Raw genomic sequence first — 22864 nt, forward strand, 5'->3', positions numbered from 1 at the left:
ATCACAATTTTAGGTTAAGACAGCGCGGCACTCTTATCTATATTTCAGTTTGTTGTGCATGATCATATGAGATGTGATCAGTGCGAGCAGCTGACTTGATTAATGAATAGGTATCATATGCTAGCTCGCAAGAATTTCACTTTTGAGATGTGTGAATAGCTGCCATCACATGCTTTAGGGTTAATTCTTCCTCCTGTGGTGAAGCAGAGGGATCAGGATAGGTTGTGAGGGACTCTGCAGCCGACATGCAGGTGTTGTCATTTGTATGGCCCCCTTCCTCTCCCCACTCCATCTCCTGATGGCTGTGCAATACATCAGCTTCCTCTGCAGGGCTATTTTTAAGGGAGGAAGGAGAATGCTCTGCAAAATGCTCCCTGATGGTAAAGGGAGGCTTGGGCTTTTTACACTGTCTGTTGTTTTTTTTTTGGACTGGGGGGGGGGGCTGGAGCACTTGCCCCGTTCTTGGGTTTGTCTCTCTGTGGGAGACGGCATGGAGCTGCTGGGGAGTCGCCATCTCTACTGTTGCCAGAGAGGGTCTAAAGTGAACTATCCCCCGAGGATTTGGTCGCTCCCTGCCCGCTTTTAACCAGAAGCAGGCGGCTGTCAGCAAGCTGAAGAGCTGTTCTGTGTGCAGATTCTGGGCTTGCTGTGTCTGCGGGATACCTGGAAGTGATTGGTGCTGCTGGAGCTATTCACTCAGAACTCCTCACATATCCGCGGCCGGACACTATTTCTAGGTGGTTATGTCAGCTCATTTCTAAGGACTCTGGTATCAAGGACAAGGTTCCTCCCTTCCTGTTCAAGGCCCATTTTAGGGGTGTTAGTGTTTCTTGGGTGGTTTCGCTACAAGCTTCTGTTGTTCAAGTGCATAAAGCTGCCATCTGATCTTCTCTTTACACGTTTAAGTTATACCAGGTTCATGTTTATGCCTCTGCAGATGCCAGTTTTGGGCAAAAGCTCTTGCAGGCAGGGGTAAACCCCCCTTGTAGTGGGGTTTCCAACTATTGAGCATTTTGGCATTGCTGCTGTGTTTTTCACTCCTCATATGCTTTGTGACTTGCCAAGTTGTCATGAATATGAAGAGCCCTGAGGTATTATTAAGAATGTGTGATTTTTGTGGTATTCTAAAAACCTTTTCTTGGAGTACATCACAGGATACAGGGATCCCTCCCCTCTTGTCTGTGTTGCTCTATGCTTGCTACAAAACGAATGCTGCGTACACACGACCGTTTTCGGGTTCTAAAAAATTATGTTTTTAAGGGTCTAGAAAAAACTTTTCTTTCAACCCGATCATTAAAACGGCCTTGCCTATACACATTCGTGAAAAAAAAATGCTCTAGCAGAGCGCGGTGACATACAACACGTACGATAGCGCTATAAAGGGGAATTTCCATTCGGATGACGCCACCCTCTGATTTTGTGTTGGTAAAATACGAGTTGCGCTTTTATGTCTGTTACAGCGTGATGAATGTGCTTCCTCCATTACGAACGGTAGTTTTACCAGAACGAGCGCTCCCGTCTCATAACTTCTGAGCATGCGCAGATTTTTCACGTCGTTAAAGCCCACACACGACCATTTTTTACAACCTTAAAAACGACAACGTTAACAAAACGTCGTGAAAAAATAGAGCATGTTCGGAAAAAAAATTGGCAATTTTTTTTGGAATCCTAACAATGCTCTGAAGCCCACACACGATTTTTAATGACATAAAAAAAAGTCATTTTTTAGAACCCGAAAAACGGTCGTGTGTACGCATCATAAGACTTTGCTGAGCTGGAAGGAGTTGTGCCTGGGCAGGAAACGTCTACTTTTTTTGGTCAGTGTCCATTCACCTGAAGGAGGCAGCATAACCCAAGTGGTCATGAATAGGAACTGTTTACTTTTTAAAACAACAATCCTAATTTTGTTTAGGCTTTCTCCCTATATTTTCACCTGGTGACCTTGTCAGTACTACATTTCCTGTCTTAGGGTAGCGTCACTCTATGGAGGAGCAACCAAGCCATATTTGTTACAGCAGCATTGTCAGTCTGTGAAGAGGGTAATGTTAGCTGGACCTGACTAACAAATTAAAGCCGAACTCCAGACAACACTTTTCAAGCAGTCACAGAAACTGTTTTTTTTTCTCCCCTTTTGGGATTAAGGGAGCACCCCTGTCAGTTTTATATGGTTTGACTCAATCCTTTAACTGTTGCTGGACCGCTTGGTTTGTTAAAGTGGTTGTAAACCTCTGACATGAAAAATTAGCCCCGTCCGCCGCAATATCGCAGTCTCGATAAAAATTACTAGTAAAAAATAATAATAAAAATGCCATAAATCTATCCCCTATTTTGTAGATGCTATAACTTTTGCGCAAACCAATCAATATTTTTTAAATTGGGATATTTATTATAGCAAAAAGTAAAATGTATTAGTGTTTTTTTCCCAAAATTTTCGCTCTTTTTTTGTTTATATCGCAGAGGTGATTAAACACCACCAAAAGAAAGCTTTATTTATGGGGACAAAAAAGGAAGTAAACTTTGTTTGGGTACAGCGTTGCACGACTGGGCAATTGTCAGTTAAAGCGACGCAGTGCCATATCGCAAAAAAATGGCCTGGTCATTGAGCAACCAAATTTTCTGGGGGTGAAGTCATTAATAAAAACACATCTGATTATAATGTGTGCTAACCTGAATCCCAAGCACTAAGTCTGTCTTCTTTGATTTTTTCTCTTTTTTCTCATTTTTTCTACCATTTGCATCAATCAATCCTAATAGATTAGGCCAACACCTTAGCCTCGCAGGAGACAGCCCCCCTCCAGCACACAAAAGATGACTCATATAGCTGGATTCAGGTAGTATTACGCCGGCGTATCAGTAGATACGCCGTCGTAACTCTGAATCTACGCCGTCGTAAATTTAAGCGTATTCTGGAAACCAGATACGCTTAAATTAGGCTAAGATACGAGCGGCGTAAGTCTCCTACGCTGTCGTATCTTAGGGTGCAAATTTACGCTGGCCGCTAGGTGGCGCTTCCGTTGTTTGCCGCGTTGAATATGCAAATGAGCAAGATGCGCCGATTCACGAACGTACGTACGCCCGTCGCAATTAGTTACGCCGTTTACGGAAGAGATACGCCGGCGTAAAGATAAAGCTGCTCCCTAGGTGGCGCAGCCCATGCAAGGTATGGACGTCGGAACAGGCCTATCTTTTTACGTTGTTTGCGTAAGTCGTACGCGAATAGGGCTGTGCGTAAGTTACGTTCACGTCACAGGCATTGAGCCGACGTATCTTAGGCATTCTATCCGACGCATGCGCACTGGGATTCTTTCACGAACGGCGCATGCGCTGTTCGTAAAAAACTTCAAATATGTGGGGTCACACTAAATTTGGATAAAACACGCCCACATCATCCACATTTGAATTAGGCGGGCTTACGCCGGAACACATACGTTACACCGCCGTAACTTAGGGCGCAAGTTCTTTCTGAATACAGAACTTGCCCCCTAATTTACGGCGGCGTAACCTATCTGAGATACGTTACGCCCGCCGACAGATACACTCTTGTATCTGAATCCAGCTAATACTCTCAGCTCTGTGTTTCTGTGAGCCTGTGAGGGGGGGGGGGTCTCACTTCCATCCATTCAGCTATCAGATTTCACAGAGCTGTGTGCTCTAACGCTGCAGTGTGTGTAATTTCAGATCCCTGCCCCCTGCTTTCTGCTGCTGAGATATGCTGTGTAAAATGTATGTTTTGGAAAACTGTAGAGGGGAGAGGGCCTCAGATAAACAGATACAACTTATGTAGGAGGATTTATTTAATTTCTATGTATCACTTGAAGCTCGTCTCTATGTAACAGTTTACAACCACTTTAAGGGCGTTGAAAAATAATAAACTCACTGGCCAGATCACCAGGTGAATGGAAAGAAAGAAAAAGTATAGAAAAAGAAAACAAATGCAGCAACCACATTTAAATATGGGTAAGCTGCAAATACAGTATATAACAGTTTTGCTTTAAGTATACACGTTCTCCTTTTTGTTGTGCATTTTTTTTCATGAATTTAACATGACTACTTTGAATTGTTAAAGTTAAAACAACACATTTACATAATATTTGTTCATATCAAAAAGCATTAAGCTTAAGGTCTAGAAATTTCCCAAGACATGCAATCATGTGAATTCTCCAATTTTTTGGTACCGGTATTAACTTGTTGATTGTGGTGAGTGATGTTAAATCACTTATACATTGGGCAGCCAAGTCTCATCAGCAGTGACAAGTACTATTTTTTTAAGGACTTGGTTGACCTACTTCCACATGACCTGTTTCTTGTTCCTCTACTGAAAGCATCACTTGGCTTGAGAAAAAGCTGAGGGGGTGGAGGGATACATACATAACCACTGCATTCTGTGCATCAGTCACATAGAGATTCATTTTTCAATATGCATGCAAGCAGCTAAGCCTACTAATTTGTTTATCTGAGCGTGATATTGTCCTCAAGGTAATACAGCACACAGCAACAAGAGGGAAGTGGGTCAACTCACATTTTGGCGGCATCTTGCTACTTGTAATTAGTGACACATTTTCTCAGCAGTATAGGGAATAAAATGCATTACACTGTGCTTCACCTACAACTTGGGCTTTTAGGCCAGATTTAGTGAGCATTCTAATATGGATATTGCTTTTGGGAGATCTGTCAATATAGGAATCCCTATGGAGTTTAATTTTGCATATGTGATGTCAGTCACACAGCTTCTTTAAGTTCTATTTTTAAGTAAATTACAACTATTATGTGTTGAACACGTTGGTAGAACAACCAGAGCATACCTTGTTGTGAGGCTCTGGCCAGTGCTGCACAGCCTTTCCAGCAAAAATTTTCCCACCTGACTTTTTTCCTAGTGTGTATGCATGCCATAACTTTATTCGTTTCTTTGGGTAAGCCATACCCAAGGCAGCCTTTAAAGTACAGCTTTCCCATAGGAATTAAGGGGGCTGCGTCATGCATGTACACTACAAGTATTTTTGCTGGAAAGGTTGTGCAGTACTGGGCAGGGCCTAACAGAGAAGATCACTAGATCTAAAAGAAAGGTAAATATTTTGAGTTGGTGGGCTTCACTTAGGTGGTTAGAGGGGAAATTGATTAAAAGACAATTGTACTTATGGTTAATTTGCCCATTACCACTTGCCGACCGCCTAACTGTAAATGTACGTCATTACTTTGATATTAAATTCTAGCTACCATAACCCTGGTATCTTTTTTTTTTTTTTTTTTTCAGTCAGGCCGCCGGCTTTGAGATGAAAGTGGTCCCAGCAGCGGATTCGCTGCAAGGTCACTTTTATAGGCGGGAGAGGTACCAGCCACTTCCTGATCAATTCTGAGCTTATAGAAGCCACCGATATGCATACAAAAATATGGAATATCCAGGCTCAAACTTACCGACCAATCAGCAACCAACCAAATTCACCTGTCTAACAGTGTGCGTTAAAAACAGAGGTTTAGTTGCATGCATTTGGCAAATGCATGTGTAAGTTGCAGGCCCCGTCAAGGCTCTCTGTATACTGCAGTCCTAACTATAACATTGCATTTTAAGTCTCCTCAGTAGGAGCACATGACTGCTGATGGATAGATAAGGGGCAGGTGACTAGAGGTAGCCCAGCCCTCATTAAAGGGGCAGGAGCACACTAAACACCCAGCACATGAAAGCAAAGGTGCCAGTGCGAAGCCACCGGTATGCTTGAAACCCCGAACTGATGAATCCAATGACTAGGCAGGAAGCCGAGTGAGGGCAAGATAGCCCTCACTCAGCTCTATGCCCTTAGAGGACTGGAACTACCTTTGACATCACTTCCGGTCCTCGGGTAGATTGACAGGATTTTTTCTTCTTAAAATCAAAATGACCTTTTTTTGATCTTTTTGACCCCAGGTCTCTCAATAAATAGGACTTGTCATGCTTATATCTATTACAAGGGATGTTTATATCAAAAAAATATTCAAAGCGCCCCATCCCTCCGAGTTTACGCACAGAGGAAAATGCATATGTAAGTCGCAATGGCATATGTAAACAGTGTTTAAACCACACATATGAAGTATTGCCGTGATAGTTAGCGTGAGAGTAATAATTCTAGTGCAAGAATTCCTCCTTTTAAAGCATCGCCTATTTAGGTTTTTAAGTACAGTAATTTGTTGCCATTCCACAAAAAATCGGCTCAATTGAGGACAGCGCTGGATCCTTGGACAGGTAAGTGTTCTTATATTAAAAGTCAGCAGCTACAGTATTTGTAGCTAAAGACTTTTTTTGGGGGGTAGACTGGAGCTCCTCTTTTAGAAGCCAGTGGTATATACCTTTACCTGAAGGTCTGCTTTTCACACTAAGGTTAGTTTTTTTTAATGACAGGTTTCTTTTTATCAGCAATATACAGTTGTATTCAAAATTATTCAACCCCCACTGAAATTGATTGTTTTGGCCAGTTTGACATTGATTTTGATCATCCTGTCATCCTGCTTACAATTAAATCAAAGAGGCACGTGTAGGTCAGACAAATATAACATAACATTTATAATGAAATAACCACAAATGTATTTTCTGTGCTCACATCATTATCAGTTTTATTCAACCCCCAAGTGACATTCAATCTTAGTACTTAGTACAACATCCTTTTACAGTTATAACAGCTTTTAAACGTGAAGCATAGCTTGACACAAGTGTCTTGCAGCGATCTACGGGTATCTTCACCCATTCGTCATGGGCAAAAGCCTCCAGTTCAGTCACATTCTTAGGCTTGCGCACTGCAACTGCTTTCTTTAAGTCCCACCAGAGGTTCTTAATCGGATTTAAGTCTGGTGACTGCAATGGCCACTCCAAAATGTTCCAGCCTTTAATCTGCAACCATGCTCTAGTGGACTTGGAGGTATGCTTGGGATCATTGTCCTGTTGAAAGGTCCAACGTCTCCCAAGCCTCAGGTTTGTGACGGACTGCATCACATTGTCATCCAATATCTCCTGGTACTGAAGAGAATTCATGGTACCTTGCACACGCTGAAGCTTCCCTGTACCTGCAGAAGCAAAACAGCCCCAAAGCATGATTGACCCCCCCACCATGCTTCACAGTAGGCAAGGTGTTCTTTTCATCATAGGCCTTGTTCTTCCTCCTCCAAACATAGCGTTGATCCATGGGCCCAAACAGTTTAATCAGTCCACAGAACACAATCCCAAAACTTCTGTGGTTTGTCCACATGACTTTTGGCATACTGCAGTCGACTCTTCTTATTCTTTGGAGACAGCAAGGGGGTGCGCCTGGGAGTTCTGGCATGGAGGCCTTCATTACGCAGTGTGCGCCGTATTGTCTGAGAAGAAAATTCTGTACCCACATCTGACAAATCTTTTCTCAGTTTCTCAGCAGTCACACGGGGACTTTTCTCCACTCTACGCTTCAGGTAGCGCTCAGCAGTCGAAGTCAGCATCTTCTTTCTGCCACGACCAGGTAGCATTTCAACAGTGCCCTTTGCCTTGAATTTGCGAATGATGCTTCCTATGGTGTCTTTTGGTATGTTTAACATCTTTGCAATCTTCTTATAGCCATTGCCCTTCCTGTGAAGAGTAATCACCTCTTCTCTTGTCTTCCTGGACCATTCTCTTGACCTCACCATGTTTGTAACCACACCAGTAAATGTCTAGAAGGAGCTGAGTATCACAGTAATTTTAAAGCTGCCTAATTGGTGCTTATTAGGCTTTATTGCTGCTCCCTGACATCCACAGGTGTTTTCAATACCTGATTGAAAACACTTCAATGAACCTCTGTTCTTCAGAGTGGTAGTCTTTAAGGGGTTGAATAATTGTGTAAATGAAGAATTCACAAAATAAACATTTACTACTGTATTACAAAACCGATTGATGTCATTTTAGTTGCATATGGTTCTTTAAGAAGTCCTTGTAGGATTTCATTCTGAATACAATTACAAATGTACACTAAATTCCCTAAAACCCTTTACAGCATTGGGGGGTTGAATAATTTTGAACACAACTGTATGTCACAGAAAATAAACCGTGGAAGAAAGTATAAATTGCAGTGATTTGTTCTTTTTTTATGTTCAGAATAGTTAAAACGGTATACAGTTGTAAATTGCTTTTTGTCCATATTGTGATATGGTACTGCTTTAATTCTCTGTCAATTCATTCTGCTGTAAAGAGTACTTTTCTAAGCTGTCTACTTTAAATCTGTTATTTGTTCTTGCAGCACATGAGGGTTATGGAGGACATGCTAAAAGATTTCCTGCTTGGTGAACATTTATTGCTGGTTGGAAATCAGGTGAGTGTACTTGTGATATTTACAGACGTATTCACTAGCTCAAGCTTTTCCCAACAAGTTTATAACCCGGTGTGTAACAGGAGATGTTGAGAAGTGCCTATTATTATCTCTAGGACCCCCCAATGTAGCTTGACAATTGCTTCATTCTTGCATGTTCACATTGATTCAGATTATTTTGTTACTTGTTAACGATAAGCTGTTTACCAGAGGTTTTAAATAGCCGCCTGTATAATTATTTTACCTGTACTCTTGGTAAACTGTTTTAATAATCTTCTCCAGCTAAAAGTGTAGGCTAAAGGGGGCCCGCAATTCAATAAAATGGACTCTTGACTTGCTAGAACACAGGTGGCAAACACAAGGCTCGCGGGCTGGATCCGGCCCGCCAGGCCTTATCGTGTGGCTCGCACTGCAGCCTCCGGCTGCTATCTCTTTTTCTCACTGCTTATTTTTTATCTGCCAGGTATCCCAGGCAACAGGGTAAAACACCCCTCCCCAGTCCTGCGAACGGCGCGGCATTGTATTAGCGCAAATGTGCAGCCGGTCAGTCTCCATGAGAACAAGAGTAAACATTTCCCCCTCTGCGCTGTCTCCGCCTCCCCTCTGTCTCAACCCCCACCTCAGCTCTGTCTCTGCCCTGTCTCCGCCTCCACTGACTCTCTGTCTCCGTCTCCACCCTCGCCTCCGCTCTGTCTCTACCGCTGTCTCAGCTTTGTCTCAGCCTCCGATGCTGCTCTGTCTCCGCCGATCAGTCTCCGCCTCCGCTCTCTCGCCTCCCCAGTCCCTCCAGCGACTCCGACGTGTAGGTACTAACTATTGCCCAATACAAAGTGAGGGAGCGGCCTATACGGGGAGGTACCAAAGCTGGGCCAGGTAGGAAGGTAGGAGAGAGTACAGATGTGAGGAAACTTGGGGTGCAATCCTGACCCCTCCACTCTGTACGTAGCGCAATCCTGACCCCTCCACTCTGTAAGTAGCGCAATCCTGACCCCTCCACTCTGTAAGTAGCGCAATCCTGACCCCTGCATTCTGTATGTAGCACAATCCTGACCCCTCCACTCTGTATGTAGCACCATCCTGACCCCTCCACTCTGTACGTAGCGCAATCCTGACCCCTCCACTCTGTACGTAGTGCAATCCTGGCCCCTCCACTCTGTACGTAGCGCAATCCTGGCCCCTGCACTCTGTATGTAGCGCAATCCTGACTCCTCCACTTTGTACGTAGCGCAATCCTGACCCCTCCACTCTGTACGTAGCGCAATCCTGACCCCTCCACTCTGACCCTGGCCCTTTGAGAGCAACCATGCTGCTGATGCGACCCCCGATGAATTTGAGTTTGACACCACTGTGCTAGAACTAACATGAGCATGTCCATTTTTTAAAATGTAAAATAAAAAACAGCCTGTTGTACATCATACTTCAAAGGTGTAAACTGGAAGGTGCTTGTTGTAAAATCTAACGTTGTCTATTTTAATCCCCGTTGGGCCTTTTTTTTAAATTGTTTGAATGAACTATCTTTATTACCAACAGCAATCAGAGTCAACCATTTGCATCCATTCTATAAAAGAGTTGGTTACAGTGGTAACCAACATTTTTTTAGTCATCCTCTTTAATAGACAAGACGTGTAACTTCTGTTGGTGCCCTTCAGATGACCAAATATATTGTTTCCCTACTTGTTGATCTGGCAAACAGTTGGAAGTCCCTGTGCAAAGTATTAAGTAATGCCTGTTCTCATATTCAAACTTTGCCACAAAGAAGCGGCATTGCAGCTAAAAATTTGCTTTTAGTGATGTCACTGGATTTTTTTCTATACTATAGGGAATTAAAATAGCACTCACTGGATGAGTTAAAATCATATATATTAGGTGTTAGCATTACTTCAAAATACATTTTTTACAGATGCAGCACTCTGTAAAACCCTGATTGATTCTTGCAGCTTGCAGTATGTCCATCTGCCGTAACAGACAGATTGATATGCCTGTAAACAAATGCTTACCTTACTTGCACCCACATGAGTCCTGCAGTATGTCATGTAAGCTTTTGCATCTTATATTTAGTTTGCACAAAGTGACGGAATATGTTAGCACCACAAGAATAAGCTGTCACAGTTTACCTGCCTGGGACTTTTGTTTTTAACTTAGGTTTTTCAAAGTATCATATTGAATGTGCCCAGAAAACAATACTGCTCAGTGCTTGAATGATAAAGTACTGCTAATTCCACACCCTGTCTTTATTTAGTTTTCTCTTCACTATATATTATTTTTGTTATTGCTCCTGCCCTGGATGGAGCTGCCCCTTTAGCACTATTAAGCCCTGTACACACGATCGGTTTGTCCGATGAAAACAGACCGATGGACTGTTTTCATTGGACAAACCGATCGTGTGTGGGCCCCATCAGTTTGTATTCCATTGGTGAAAAAAAATAGAACGTGTTTTAAATTTTTCCTATGGATAAAAAAACAAATAGAAAAAAACGATCGTTTGTGTGAAAGTCCACCGGTCAAAAATGCACGCATGCTCAGAATCAAGTAGACGCATGCTCAGAAGCATTGAACTTCATTTTTCTCAGCACATCGTATTGTTTTACGTCACCGCGTTTTGGCATGGTCGGATTTTTGACTGATGGTGTGTAGGCAAGACTGATGAAAGTCAGCTTCATCGGATATCCAACAAAAAAACACTGCAGAGCTCAGTGAGGAGAGCTCTGAGAGGTGATTCAGGGGAAGAGACACCCCTCCTTCACAAAGCACACAGGAACAGAGCTGAGTCTGTCAATCAGCTAGAGCTCCTTCCCCTGTCACCTTTTTTCTCTTGGTGTCAGGAAAACATGTTAGTGATTCCTGCTGATGGCAGGGGAATGAAACAGCAGACAGAAATGACACTTAGCTCTTAACCTGAGACAAGCACACACTATAGAGGAATATTCTTTGTTAATATTTCATGTCTGAGGGTCCACCACATTGATTGCAAAATATTTTGTACAAGTCAGCTAAAACGATATATTGTGTAATAATTCTTGTTACCACTTAAGTTCTTCAATACCCAGTGAATCACCATTGGGAACACTCTTTCACTGCTAGCACCACTAAAAATAAGCCTCTTAATGAATCCAGAGACCTCTTTTATGTAGGTCACAAGCTTCTTCGTAATATTAAACAATTGAATTGATACAACAGCCCCAGGTTAGTCCTGTTCACTTCCAGGAATGCTCACATTGTATGTATCCCATCAAAGAAAAGATCATACATAGCTTAACCCTCTAAAATGAATCCAAATTTATTGTAAACAAAATAAACTCACTAAGCAAAAAAAGAAATAAAGCTCATCAGGTTCTGCCGTTTGGTGTGCTTACATACTGGCATCAGATTGCATGCCTCATCCTATACATGTTTCATCAAAAATGACGTCCTCAAGATCATTTCTGTTTCCTCTGAGGATGTCATTTCTGACGAAACAGCAATAACGAAATGTTATTACTGCATAGTGTTTATTGCAGTACCTCTTGTGTACCATATAAATTATTAATGTGTACATTTATGCATAGGTTTTTATTTTTATTTTTACTTGTGTAAATAGAGTATGCTGAATTGAATGGTGCTGCAGGATAAATTGTAGTCTTTATTCTACAGCACTGTACAGTGTAAACAAATTTTCACCAGATTTTATTTGGTCGAACAATTATTCTCATATTTCTTATTTTACAAAGCTAGCAAGATGCCTGGTGATATTGCTGATTTGACTGGTGATGTTGCTGGTGACTGCTGATTTTTATTAGTTGCTTGCCTAGAAGTGGTTAAAGCGGAGCTCCAGTCTCCTTGTCAGTTTTCTCCAAAAGGCCCCCCTGTGATTCTCTTGATTTGTACAATATAAACAGGATAGTGTTATAAGTGTATTTCTTCTTTTTACTTACAAATATGATATTTATCACAGGATCCCGGCAGACAGGCAGCGGTCATTATTAGTGTGGGCATCTGAAGCGCGCTCCTACTTCTGGGATTCCATGCAGCTGGCTAACCAGCATGCACGTCCCAATGTCGTGGCTGTGCAGTAGGGACACAGCACAGCGCGCTGTGTTGTTTACAGTTTGCCAAAACAATGGCGGCATCAACGGGAGTTTCCATCCTGTTGCTATGGCAACCTGTCAATCAAGACAGAACCTAGAAGGAAGTCATGTGCGGTTCAAAGACTCCTGGGATAGATGACACAGATATCCCAGGAGTCCTACCAAATTACCTAATGACGGCCAGGACCTGAAGTGCAGAATACATAAAGAAAAATTAGGTATTTAGAATAAATAATTACAGACTGTTCTACCGGTGGGCAGTGTGTTCCAAGGAACTTGAAGAAATAGGTTGAACTCCGTTTTAACACTGTGGCACTGGGAGTGCACACTTTGGACTTGTTTTGTCCAGAAATTGAAATTGAGGACGCTCCCCTCTAACGTTGGGTTATTGAGTAATTCATAGTAACCATCCTATCCTCCTCTATGAAGAATAGTGGAATTTTCCATCATTTCAGTTCTGTACGCTGGTTTTGTATATAAAGGATTTTTATGGCATCTGAAGACTTATCTCTTACATATACTTTTACCACTATGAAAGATGTATGTCCAAATTTGCCTCTGTTTTTTCCAAAGACTTTGGATTTCTATTGTTGCTGTTTATGTTGAAGATAGACTCGAAAAAATATGACAGCAATAAAAGATGTATCCGGAGCTCGGTTCATTTTATAGTTCATGATACATCCATGCATCAGCAAGGGAATGAAACTTCAGGAGTGAAAAACAATCCCGCAGCTCCTCCAACAGATCAGTGAATACTGTTGTTTACAAATAAAGTGTTACTGGCTTTTAATCCCTGCACCCTACTATTCTGTTTTCATTGAAAATATATGAGAAACTCATGGATGATGAGATGAAAATATTGTGGGACCCAACTAGTTTGGAATATAGTCCATGGTTTGCTGAGTGCTAAGAATAAAAAAATCACTCTAAATTCTAAAGAAATTGTAATGGAATAGTATCGAATATTAACAAATTGTTGTTTTTTGGGTGGGGGGAATAAATGGTCAGAGATGAGGAAAACACGTTGAATAACATACAGTCTGAGAATAATGAGTTAAAAGAGACTATGAAGGGTTAAATGGAATTGCCATCCTATAAATATTTTGGAATTCAGATTACAAGGTACTTTTAATCAAATAGAAACTGAGCACATTAAGTACCTGAGAGATTTGCTAGATCATTGGGGTTACTTGGTGTATGATGAGGGTGTTGGCGCTCAATACATTGCAAGCTGTCATCCTTGTTACTGATTTTTTTTTTTTAAATAAACAGTGAAAGGTTTTATGAAGCTCCAACATTTATAAAACAGAAGAAAAAAAGCCAGCTTCTCGTAAAACGTAGACACTGGACGATTACTTTGGTGATCAACTAAGGACAAAATCATACAGCCTTAGGTGGATTTCAGATTCCGAATATCTTCTCCACTCTAGAGAAAATAATTTACTTCTTGTCAACGTTGATACTGGAGAGTCAAAACCAATCATTTTAAACACCACATTCCATCACCAGTTTTTAGCTGATGTTCCAGTTACTTCCTTGGTTTTGGGGAGACCGATTTCCCTACGCTGGGCGAGACTACTGTTTTAGTAGTCATCACCATCTGGTAAGCAGGCCATTTTACTCACCTTGGGTGTGGAATTGCAAGTCAAACTTCTTCTGCAGTTTCCTTTTTTGCATCTACATGGATGGGTGTTGTTTCCTTGCCAATTTATGAACTGGAATTTTAAATGGGACTCTGCCTTAGTTTTCACTTGTAAAATATTCTTTCATATGATATTTTGTCATATATTTTTTAGTGCTGCATCTATTTTGTTTATTTTTAATGTTTGGTACTAGACTTTTAAGGTGCTGGCAGCTTTTTTTTTCATTTATCACTTTTTTTTTTCAAGCTCAACTTCAGCCTTCAGGCTTTTGTTTTTTCACAACTGAAAAAAATTGAACTAACAATGTTTTCGATCTTTATATCTGTTACACACTTACTGTATACAATACTTTAATGATTCAGCATAGTCCGAGGGTTCTGTTTCCTTAACAAAACTCTGCTGGTTCAGTTTTTCAGAGTTTATAGGGCAGGAGTCAACACAAAATGGGGACAGACCAATCGAATACAAGCTTTCTACAAAAAAAGGTAAACGCAAACACAAAGAGAAAAAAAAAGACAGGGAGGAAAGCAGAAAACACAAGAGGAAACAACTGGTATTGTCAGCACATGAGGGAGAACAAGAATTGGATAATGTTATTAAATATAGCAGGTGGTGTTGAGTTCTTTCTAAGGGCTCATTGACATCGGAGGCAGTTTCTTCCACCCTCTTAAAAGTGATTAACTGAAAAAAAAAACTGTTCCTTTCCCTACTGTCTGAGCCATCCATCAGTTTCTTAAGAATAATGAGGAGGGTCCTTTGCCTGAAGGTCATGCCATTGTAGTGTGGTTTGGATCGTTAATGAAGAGACTGGGGCTGTGAGTCGATGCTCATGTTCAGCCACTGGTACAACTTCTGCCCAGGTTTATTCAAGACTCAAAATTGGGCCCCCTGTTTAATTTGGGTTGGCTTAAGAGTTATAACCAGGTTATTCTGATGTGAGGACCCTCAATTCTTCCATACCCCATCATTTAGCATTGTGTGCTTTACAGTACCATCTGAGTAGTAACAATCTTTTTTGTTGCAGGCGGTAGAATTTTTTCTTACCTACAACTATTTGATGTTTCATAGTGCCTGCTACCTGCAGGGCTTTAATAGAGTGACATTTCTGCCCTCGCTCACCAGTTTCTAAATTGAGTGATGGAAAGAGCTCTTCATCTTTGCATACTTTGGTTTTGTCACTATAGTGATGACCTATTGGAAAGACACAGTGAAGGATTTTAAATTATTCCTCATTAAAATCATTAATAATAATCTCAGTGTTTCATTTACTAGGAACTGGGATGTTATGACAATTATTTTTTGGATGTAGCTTGTTGGGACATCAAAATGTGTACTATTGTCACTTCAACTTTCTGTTAATCTATGGTAGGCAATTCTATTGTTAGGGCCAACAACTGTCATCTAAATCATACCATAAAGGCTATCCCCATGGGAGAGTTTTTAAGGGCGTTATGCAATTGGCCCACTAAAGAGTTTATGATAAAAAGAAAAATCTGATATGTCTCATTTAAAAGCTGGGCAATACCTTAAGTGGCTTATCAAAATGGGGCAGCAGCAGAGATACCGAGATCAGAGAGAGAGAGTGTCTCCAAATCAAGAGTTTGAAAGATAGGTACAAATATAACAGAAATGTATTAAACATAGATGATACTATAGATATTATAAACACCCATGCACCCAATAGGGGACAAAAGGGATTCTTTTATCAGATGTTTGATGTTCTCCAACCTTTTATGGAGGGTATCATCATTATGGGTGGAGATTCCAACTTAGCCTTTGATTCGGGATTAGATAAATCTAAACAACATAATGCTAAAATGATTAGACCAACTAAAGCTAGTACACAGGTGGCGCGTATGCTTCACCAATCTAGTTTGACTGATATATGGAGGGAATTGAATCCTAAAACTAAAGATTTCACTCACTTTTCTAATCCCCACCAATCATATTCACGAATAGACCATATATTGCTTTCCAATCGTCACGTCCCTTCAGCTATAAAATCTACTATTGTGGATGTCTCTTGGTCGGACCATTCTATGGTTCTGTTATCTTTAAGAAAAGAGAATTCTACCCAAAGAGTGTCTCATTGGACACTTAACCAGTCAATTTTAGTAGCAGAAATCGAACAAGCTATAAAAGAATATTTTGATTTTAATGATACAGAAGAAATGTCCCCAGAAACTTTATGGGCTGCTCATAAGGTGACTGTTAGGGGCAAAATTATACAGATTGCATCTAGAGTAAAAAGAATGAGGAAGTTAGAGGTGGAAAAACTTGAAGAGACATATGTGGACTTGAGTAGAAAACATAAATTAGATCCTTCTGAATTTCCTACTTCCAAACTTGATTCAGCTAGAACTGCATTGAATCTAGCGCTTACAGTAAGGGCAGATGAGGCTATGAAATGGACTGGTGCTAGATTTTACCGGTTAAAAGATAGGATAGGCCCGATGCTGGCGAATAAATTGTCCCCTAGATTTAGATCAAGGATTCTACCCAAAATTAGACAAGCAGATGGTTCATTTACTCTGAACCCTCGGCGGATAATGACAGCCTTTCAAAACTTTTATTCCAAACTTTACGCTTTTGATGGCGACTATGCATCTGATAAAGTGGAGAAGTTTCTTGATGGCTTAGATCTTCCTAAATTGACAGAGATACATAGAGGGGTATTGGAGGCTCCCATATCGGCCGAGGAAGTTCAGACGGTGATCAATAATTTGAAAACGGATAAGGCTCCCGGTCCGGATGGTTTTTCTTCTCCTTACTACAAAACATTTTCAGTTGTCCTGTCGCCCTATCTCGCACAGTTTTATAATTACTTAACGGATGGTAACCCTATAGGTAAACAACTCAATATGGCATATATTTCGGTAATCCCGAAACCTGACAAGGACCACAGTCAAGTTGAGAATTATAGACCAATATCCCTTATAAACAATGACCTTAAAATTTTGACTAAAATAATGGCCAATAGATTGTCATCTTTCATAGGTCAATATATTCATAAGGATCAAGTCGGTTTTATTCCCGGGAGGCAAGGTCCAGACCAGATAAGGAGGGCTGTCGATCTAATTTCTATAATGCAATCTAGATGGACTGGGGAACATAAGCAAGAGGGTATGCTTCTTTCATTAGACCTTCAGAAGGCCTTTGACTCAGTTTCTTGGCCATATATGTTTGCAGTACTGAGGAGATGGGGATTTGGTTCCAGAATTATGGGAATTTTATCTGCACTTTATTCTTCTCCTGAGGCTAAAATACGATTACAAGGTATATTTTCGGAATCTATTAAAATAAAAAGGGGTACGAGGCAGGGATGTCCCTTGTCTCCTTTGATATTCGCGATCGTGATAGAATCTTTGGCAATAGCTATTCGAAGTAACTCGAATATCAGGGGGGTTAACTGTACGCAAAAAGATCATAAATGTGCGTTATTTGCAGATGACCTGTTATTATTCATAACCTCACCAACCTCCTCTTTACCTGCAATCTACTCTTTGCTGGACAATTTCTCAGAAGTTTCAGGGCTTAAAGTCAATATGGCCAAATCTAGAGCCCTTAATGTATCGCTGCCTGAAACTATGGTATCCTTACTGAAAAATGAATATAAATTCAGCTGGAACAATTCATCTATTAAATATTTGGGTATTAATCTGACTCCGAATTTCGAGTCTTTATATTTAGCTAATTACCCTCCTATGTATAAGAAACTTAAAAAGGATTTGTGCGACTGGGGTACTCAGAACATAGGCTGGATAGGCAGGATTAATTCGGTTAAGATGACCCTTCTCTCCAGACTTCTATATCTTTTTCGCTCACTACCTATACCGATAAAAAAAAATCATTTGAAGTCCTTTCAGGGTAAAATTACCAAATTTATCTGGAACAAAAAGGGTCCGCGTGTTTCTTCACGTTGTCTTTTTAATCTCCCTGAACAGGGGGGTCTGGGAGTTCCAAATTTTTGGTGGTATTACCAAGCTGCTAGATTGGCCCAACTATCGGACGTATACATCAAAAAGGATCGTCCTGAATGGGTTAATATAGAAGAACAGGCATCCCCAGCGTATTCGTTAGAAAGTTTATTGTGGTGTATCCCCAAACATAGACCTTCTATTCTGTCCCCGGCTCTTTCACAGGCTTTAGTTCTCTGGGATTCACTTAGGAATAATCCTTCCATAATCTCGAAGGGTCGACCTTTGGCTGATATTTTTCAAGATCCGATCTTTACCTCTAATGTTGATATCGAATCATTTAAATGGTGGCGTGACAAGGGGGTGTACCGTATTGGGCGTTTTTTTTTCACATTTAGGTCCCCTTTCTGAACAATATTTTGTGGATAATTTTAATCTTCCTTCCTCTGAGAAATTTAGATTTTCTCAAATATACGATTATGCTCAGAAACTTTGGACAGACAAAATTGTATCTGGACGTCTATCTCCATATGAGCATAAATGTGATCAAGCTTCGGAGAGAAGGGGACCTATTTCGGTTATATATAAATCACTTGCGACAAATGATAATAAATTACCTCATATGCTAGCTTGGGAGAGGGAACTTCATGATGAATGGGACTTGAAAGATTGGTGTGGAAACTTTATTAGATCTATTAAAGGCTTTATGAGTGTGCCTCTTATGGAGGCAAATGTGAAAATATTTACCAGGTGGTATCTTGTTCCTCTAAAATTGGCATCTATTTATCCCTCCTCCTCACCTCTGTGCTTTAGAGGATGCCATGGGGTGGGCTCTATGATACACACATGGTGGGAATGTCCAAGGATACGTGGATACTGGAACAAGGTATTCCATATTATTAGACGGGTCACGGGTTGTAATTTACATCAGTCCCCGGCGATTGCTTTGCTGAATGGATTCATACCTCAGGTTCAAAAGGTTACCAGAAAACTGATATTATTTATCCTGACGGGTGCTAGAATTACTATAGCAGCTGCCTGGAAGAAACCATCGGTTTCTATACTACGTATGAAAAGAAAAGTCACATGGATAATGGAACAAGAAAAAAGAATTGGCTACATGATGGATAAACTTACCCAGTTCAATGAAATATGGGAGCCTTGGTTGAAATTTATGGGAATCTCATATACCTTGCGGATTTAGTATTAGTTTTCGCTTTGGACTCATGTGCACTTTTGACAGGTAGGCTCTTTGTCCTTCTTTTATCTCTTCTCCAACTCCTTTCTCTTTCTCTATCTTTCTTTCTTTTATTATGCTGTCTTTTTTTTTCTCTATTATTATTTCTCTTTCTCTCTTATTATTTTTGTTATTATATGAATAAGGAACAAGTTTTGCATACATATATTGTTCTTTTCCTTTATTTTGACAAGAATAATATATATTCTTTATTATTCTTCCCATATGTTACATTTTATTTTAAAATGGTTTGATTGAACCTAATTGTAATGGTTTCTTAAACCCTCTTAGGTATGTTATATGGAGGATGGTTTTCAAGTTGTCCTCTTGTTATCGGGTTATTCTTATTATCTATTAAAAGAGAGGGGGGATGATAGGGGTTATTCTGCCTCTTAGGGCACAGAGTGATCCTATTAGGGGTGTCGGGGGGTGGAGTTTACCCTAGGCATCTATCCTCCTTATAGATCTAAACAAACAATCTATTATATTTTTTTAAATTTCATGGGTCTGGATTGGATTATACGGATTATAGTATCTCTGGTGGTTGGGGAGGACAATTGGGTTGGATTTTGTTTTCTTCAATATATTTATTCTTTTTTGTTATTCACAATTCCTTTTACGTTTTAATGGTACTTTGTTTCAATGTGGAATGGAAGGGCAGGAAATGAACTAAATGTACCTTGTTGTTTTTGACTGTATGCCACAATGTAATAATTTTAATTGATGTTCATTACATTGTACTGATTTATTTTTTCTGAAAATAAACTTAAACTTGAATGAAAAAAAAAAGATATTATAAACACCCAACATGTTTTCAGGGGTTCAAAGGATCCTCCTTCATCAGGGCTTGGTGGTATTGAAAAAGATGTGCATTGGATTGATAGAATTGGAGGCAACCTGGGGAGAAATTGGTGTGTGTTCAGATGCTAGTTAATTAAGCCTTAGCTTAATAATTCATTAGACACTAAGGAGAATGATTTCCTCTATACTGCTTAAGACCTGCCTGACAACACTTGCTGCTTTAGGAGATCCATCACCCCACACCTTTTTTTCTGCGTCACCTTAATCAGGACATGTTCCTTGCCTTTTGTTTTGTCTGACTCCAGTTCACCAGAAATGTATTGTTCCGTTTCTGGATGTGTTTTGAGCTATGTATGTGTACTTCTTCCTTCAGCAAAACAAATTCACTTTTTGTTTTTCCAGATGGGGCCGGGAAGCTTCTATTTTTTTTTTTTTTTTTTTTTTAACAGTAACGTTTTTCTTTTTATTGACATAATAACAAGTTACAATGCAATGACAGTGAAAAGGCAAAATCTTTACGCTCCATCACAGGTTACATCAGCAAGTCAGTTAGGAAATCAAAAGAATGTATGATAAGAGGGCACAAAATTATATGGATAAGTAAGCGAAACTAAAACCAGTAAGACAACAGGACTAAGCAAAGGGATCAGTTTGTCAAGCCAGTGCGAATACCATCCTACAACCATATGAACCCCCACCCCCGAGAGGGGGGGGGGAGGAGGGAAACCATATAACGGGGGGGATCAAGGAGAGGGGAAAAAAAACAAAAACAAGGCGAGGAGAGGGGCGGGAGGGGAGGGACCCAGGATCGCCCTCAACCCCACCCACCATCCACCGCCCACAAGGGGGCCAAGCACCAGGGGGGACTAAGCCAGAAGCATCGACCCAGCTCGACCAAATCTTGTCATACTTTGCCGGACAGTTTCTGCTTTCGTACGTGATTCTGTATAGCGGCAACACTTTGCCAATCGTAGACCGCCATGAGGATCCAGTAGGAAGCTCCGGTCCCCTAAACGTAGGAGGATCTCTCTCCTTGCGTAGAACAAAGCAAAAGTGATACAAAGCTTAACATATCTATCCCCTCAATCTCACCCAGATAGCTAAGTAGGAATATGCGAGGATTCATTGCCAGCTCCACTCCACAGAGATCGGACAGGGTGTCAGCCACCTCCCGCCAGAATGTGCGCAGTTTGGGACAGGACCATATGAAAGTATGTCCCCGTTTTCAAGTGAGCAACGGGTACAAAGCGGGCTCCTAGAGGAATATATCCCAGCCAGCCTTTGCGGTGTGTAGTAGGCCCTGTGCAGAAACTTCAGTTGAATAAAATGGTCACGGGAGGCGATCATGGAGGGGATATAGGAGGAGACACAATCCTCCCACACCTGCTCGTCAAGGTCTGGAATGTCCGTACTCCATTTACCCAGAGCCCCGGTCACGTCCATGTCATGAGTCACCGTGAGTCGGAGGTAAGGGGAAGAAAGGGGACTCCCTATCACACCCGATACCAGGAGGCGTTCAATTGAATCTGACTCAAGAGTCACCGGGTCCGGGAATTGTGAGGCAAGGGCATGTCTGAGCTGCCAGTATCGAAATTGGAAGGAGGGGGGAAGGTGGTAAGTCAGTCTCAGCGATCCTGACAGCGATCCTCTTTCACATAAAAGTGGGCCAGATGGCGGATCTGCCAGGGGATTTGTTTCATGTCCCCCTCCTGGTGCTTCCCGATTGTTTCCCCTGATTACCGGAGCTATCATCTCCGATCCGATCCCCTGGAGCAATGGGCAAGTAGTCGAGTGAGGGCAACATGGCCTCCAGTCTACTCTATGCTCTTGGAGGACCAGAGTGATGTCTGACCTCACTTCCTCCTAACAGCCTTTACGTTAGTAAATGTAAAATTACATGCTTTTAAGAGTTCCACCTATTTAAAAGTCAGCAGATACAAAAAGTGTAGCTGCTGACTTTTAACCACTTGCTTACCGGGCACATATACCCCCCTCCTGCCCAGGTGAAATTTCAGCTTCCGGCACTGCGTCGCTTTAACTGACAATTGCGCTGTCGTGCGACATGGCTCCCAAACAAAATTGGCGTCCTTTTTTCCCCACAAATAGAGCTTTCTTTTGGTGGTATTTGATCGCCTGTGCGGTTTTTATTTTTTGCGCTATAAACAAAAAAGAGCGACAATTTTGAAAAAAAATACAATATTTTTTACTTGTTGCTATAATAAATATCCCAGTTTTTTTAAAAAAAACACATTTTTTTTCTCAGTTTAGGGCGATACGATTCTTCTACATATTTTTGGTAAAAAAAAAAAAAAATCGCAATAAGCGACTGGTTTGCGCAAAAGTTATAGCGCCTACAATATAGGGGACAGAATTATTATTTTTTTATTTTATTTTTTTTACTAGAAATGGCGGTCGATCTGCGATTTTTATTGCGACTGCGACGTTATGGCGGACACATCGGACACTTTTGAAACATTTTTGGCGCCATTCACATTTATACTGCGATCAGTGCTATAAAAATGCACTAATTACTGTATAAATATGACTGGCAGGGAAGGGGTTAACACTAGGGGGTGAGGAAGGGGTTAAATGTGTATACTGCTTAGTGTTCTAACTGTGGGGGAGGGGGGGTGACTGGGGGGGGTGACCGATCTATGTCCCTATGTACAAGGGACACAGATCGGTCTCCTCTCCAGAGACAGCACCGCTGTCTCTGTGTGAGCCGGCAATGAGAAATGATCTCATATGTTTACATATGAGATCATCTCTCATTGGCCGCACAGATCGCATCGCAAACAGCCACTCTGATTGGCCGTTCGCGGCGATCTGTGATTGGCTGTGTCCAAGTGACACGGCCAACACAGACTTTCCCCGCAGCGCGCTCTGGAGCGCGCGCGGGGAATGCCCAAAGGGGCGGCCGTCA

At 41.2% G+C, this 22864-nt stretch overlaps 1 protein-coding gene across 1 annotated transcript in view; it reads left to right on the forward strand.

The window, feature by feature from the left end:
- The window catches only part of VWA8 (von Willebrand factor A domain containing 8), a 486197-nt gene that overhangs the window by 210454 nt on the left and 252879 nt on the right, over window positions 1–22864 (forward strand). Inside the window, exon 21 of the mRNA XM_040341313.1 lies at window positions 8211–8282. Within this exon, the coding sequence (XP_040197247.1) occupies window positions 8211–8282 (72 nt within the window). The remainder of the gene's footprint in view (window positions 1–8210; window positions 8283–22864) is intronic.

The sequence above is a fragment of the Rana temporaria genome, chromosome 2, assembly GCF_905171775.1.
Source record: "Rana temporaria chromosome 2, aRanTem1.1, whole genome shotgun sequence".
Classification (NCBI taxonomy): Eukaryota; Metazoa; Chordata; class Amphibia; order Anura; family Ranidae; genus Rana; species Rana temporaria.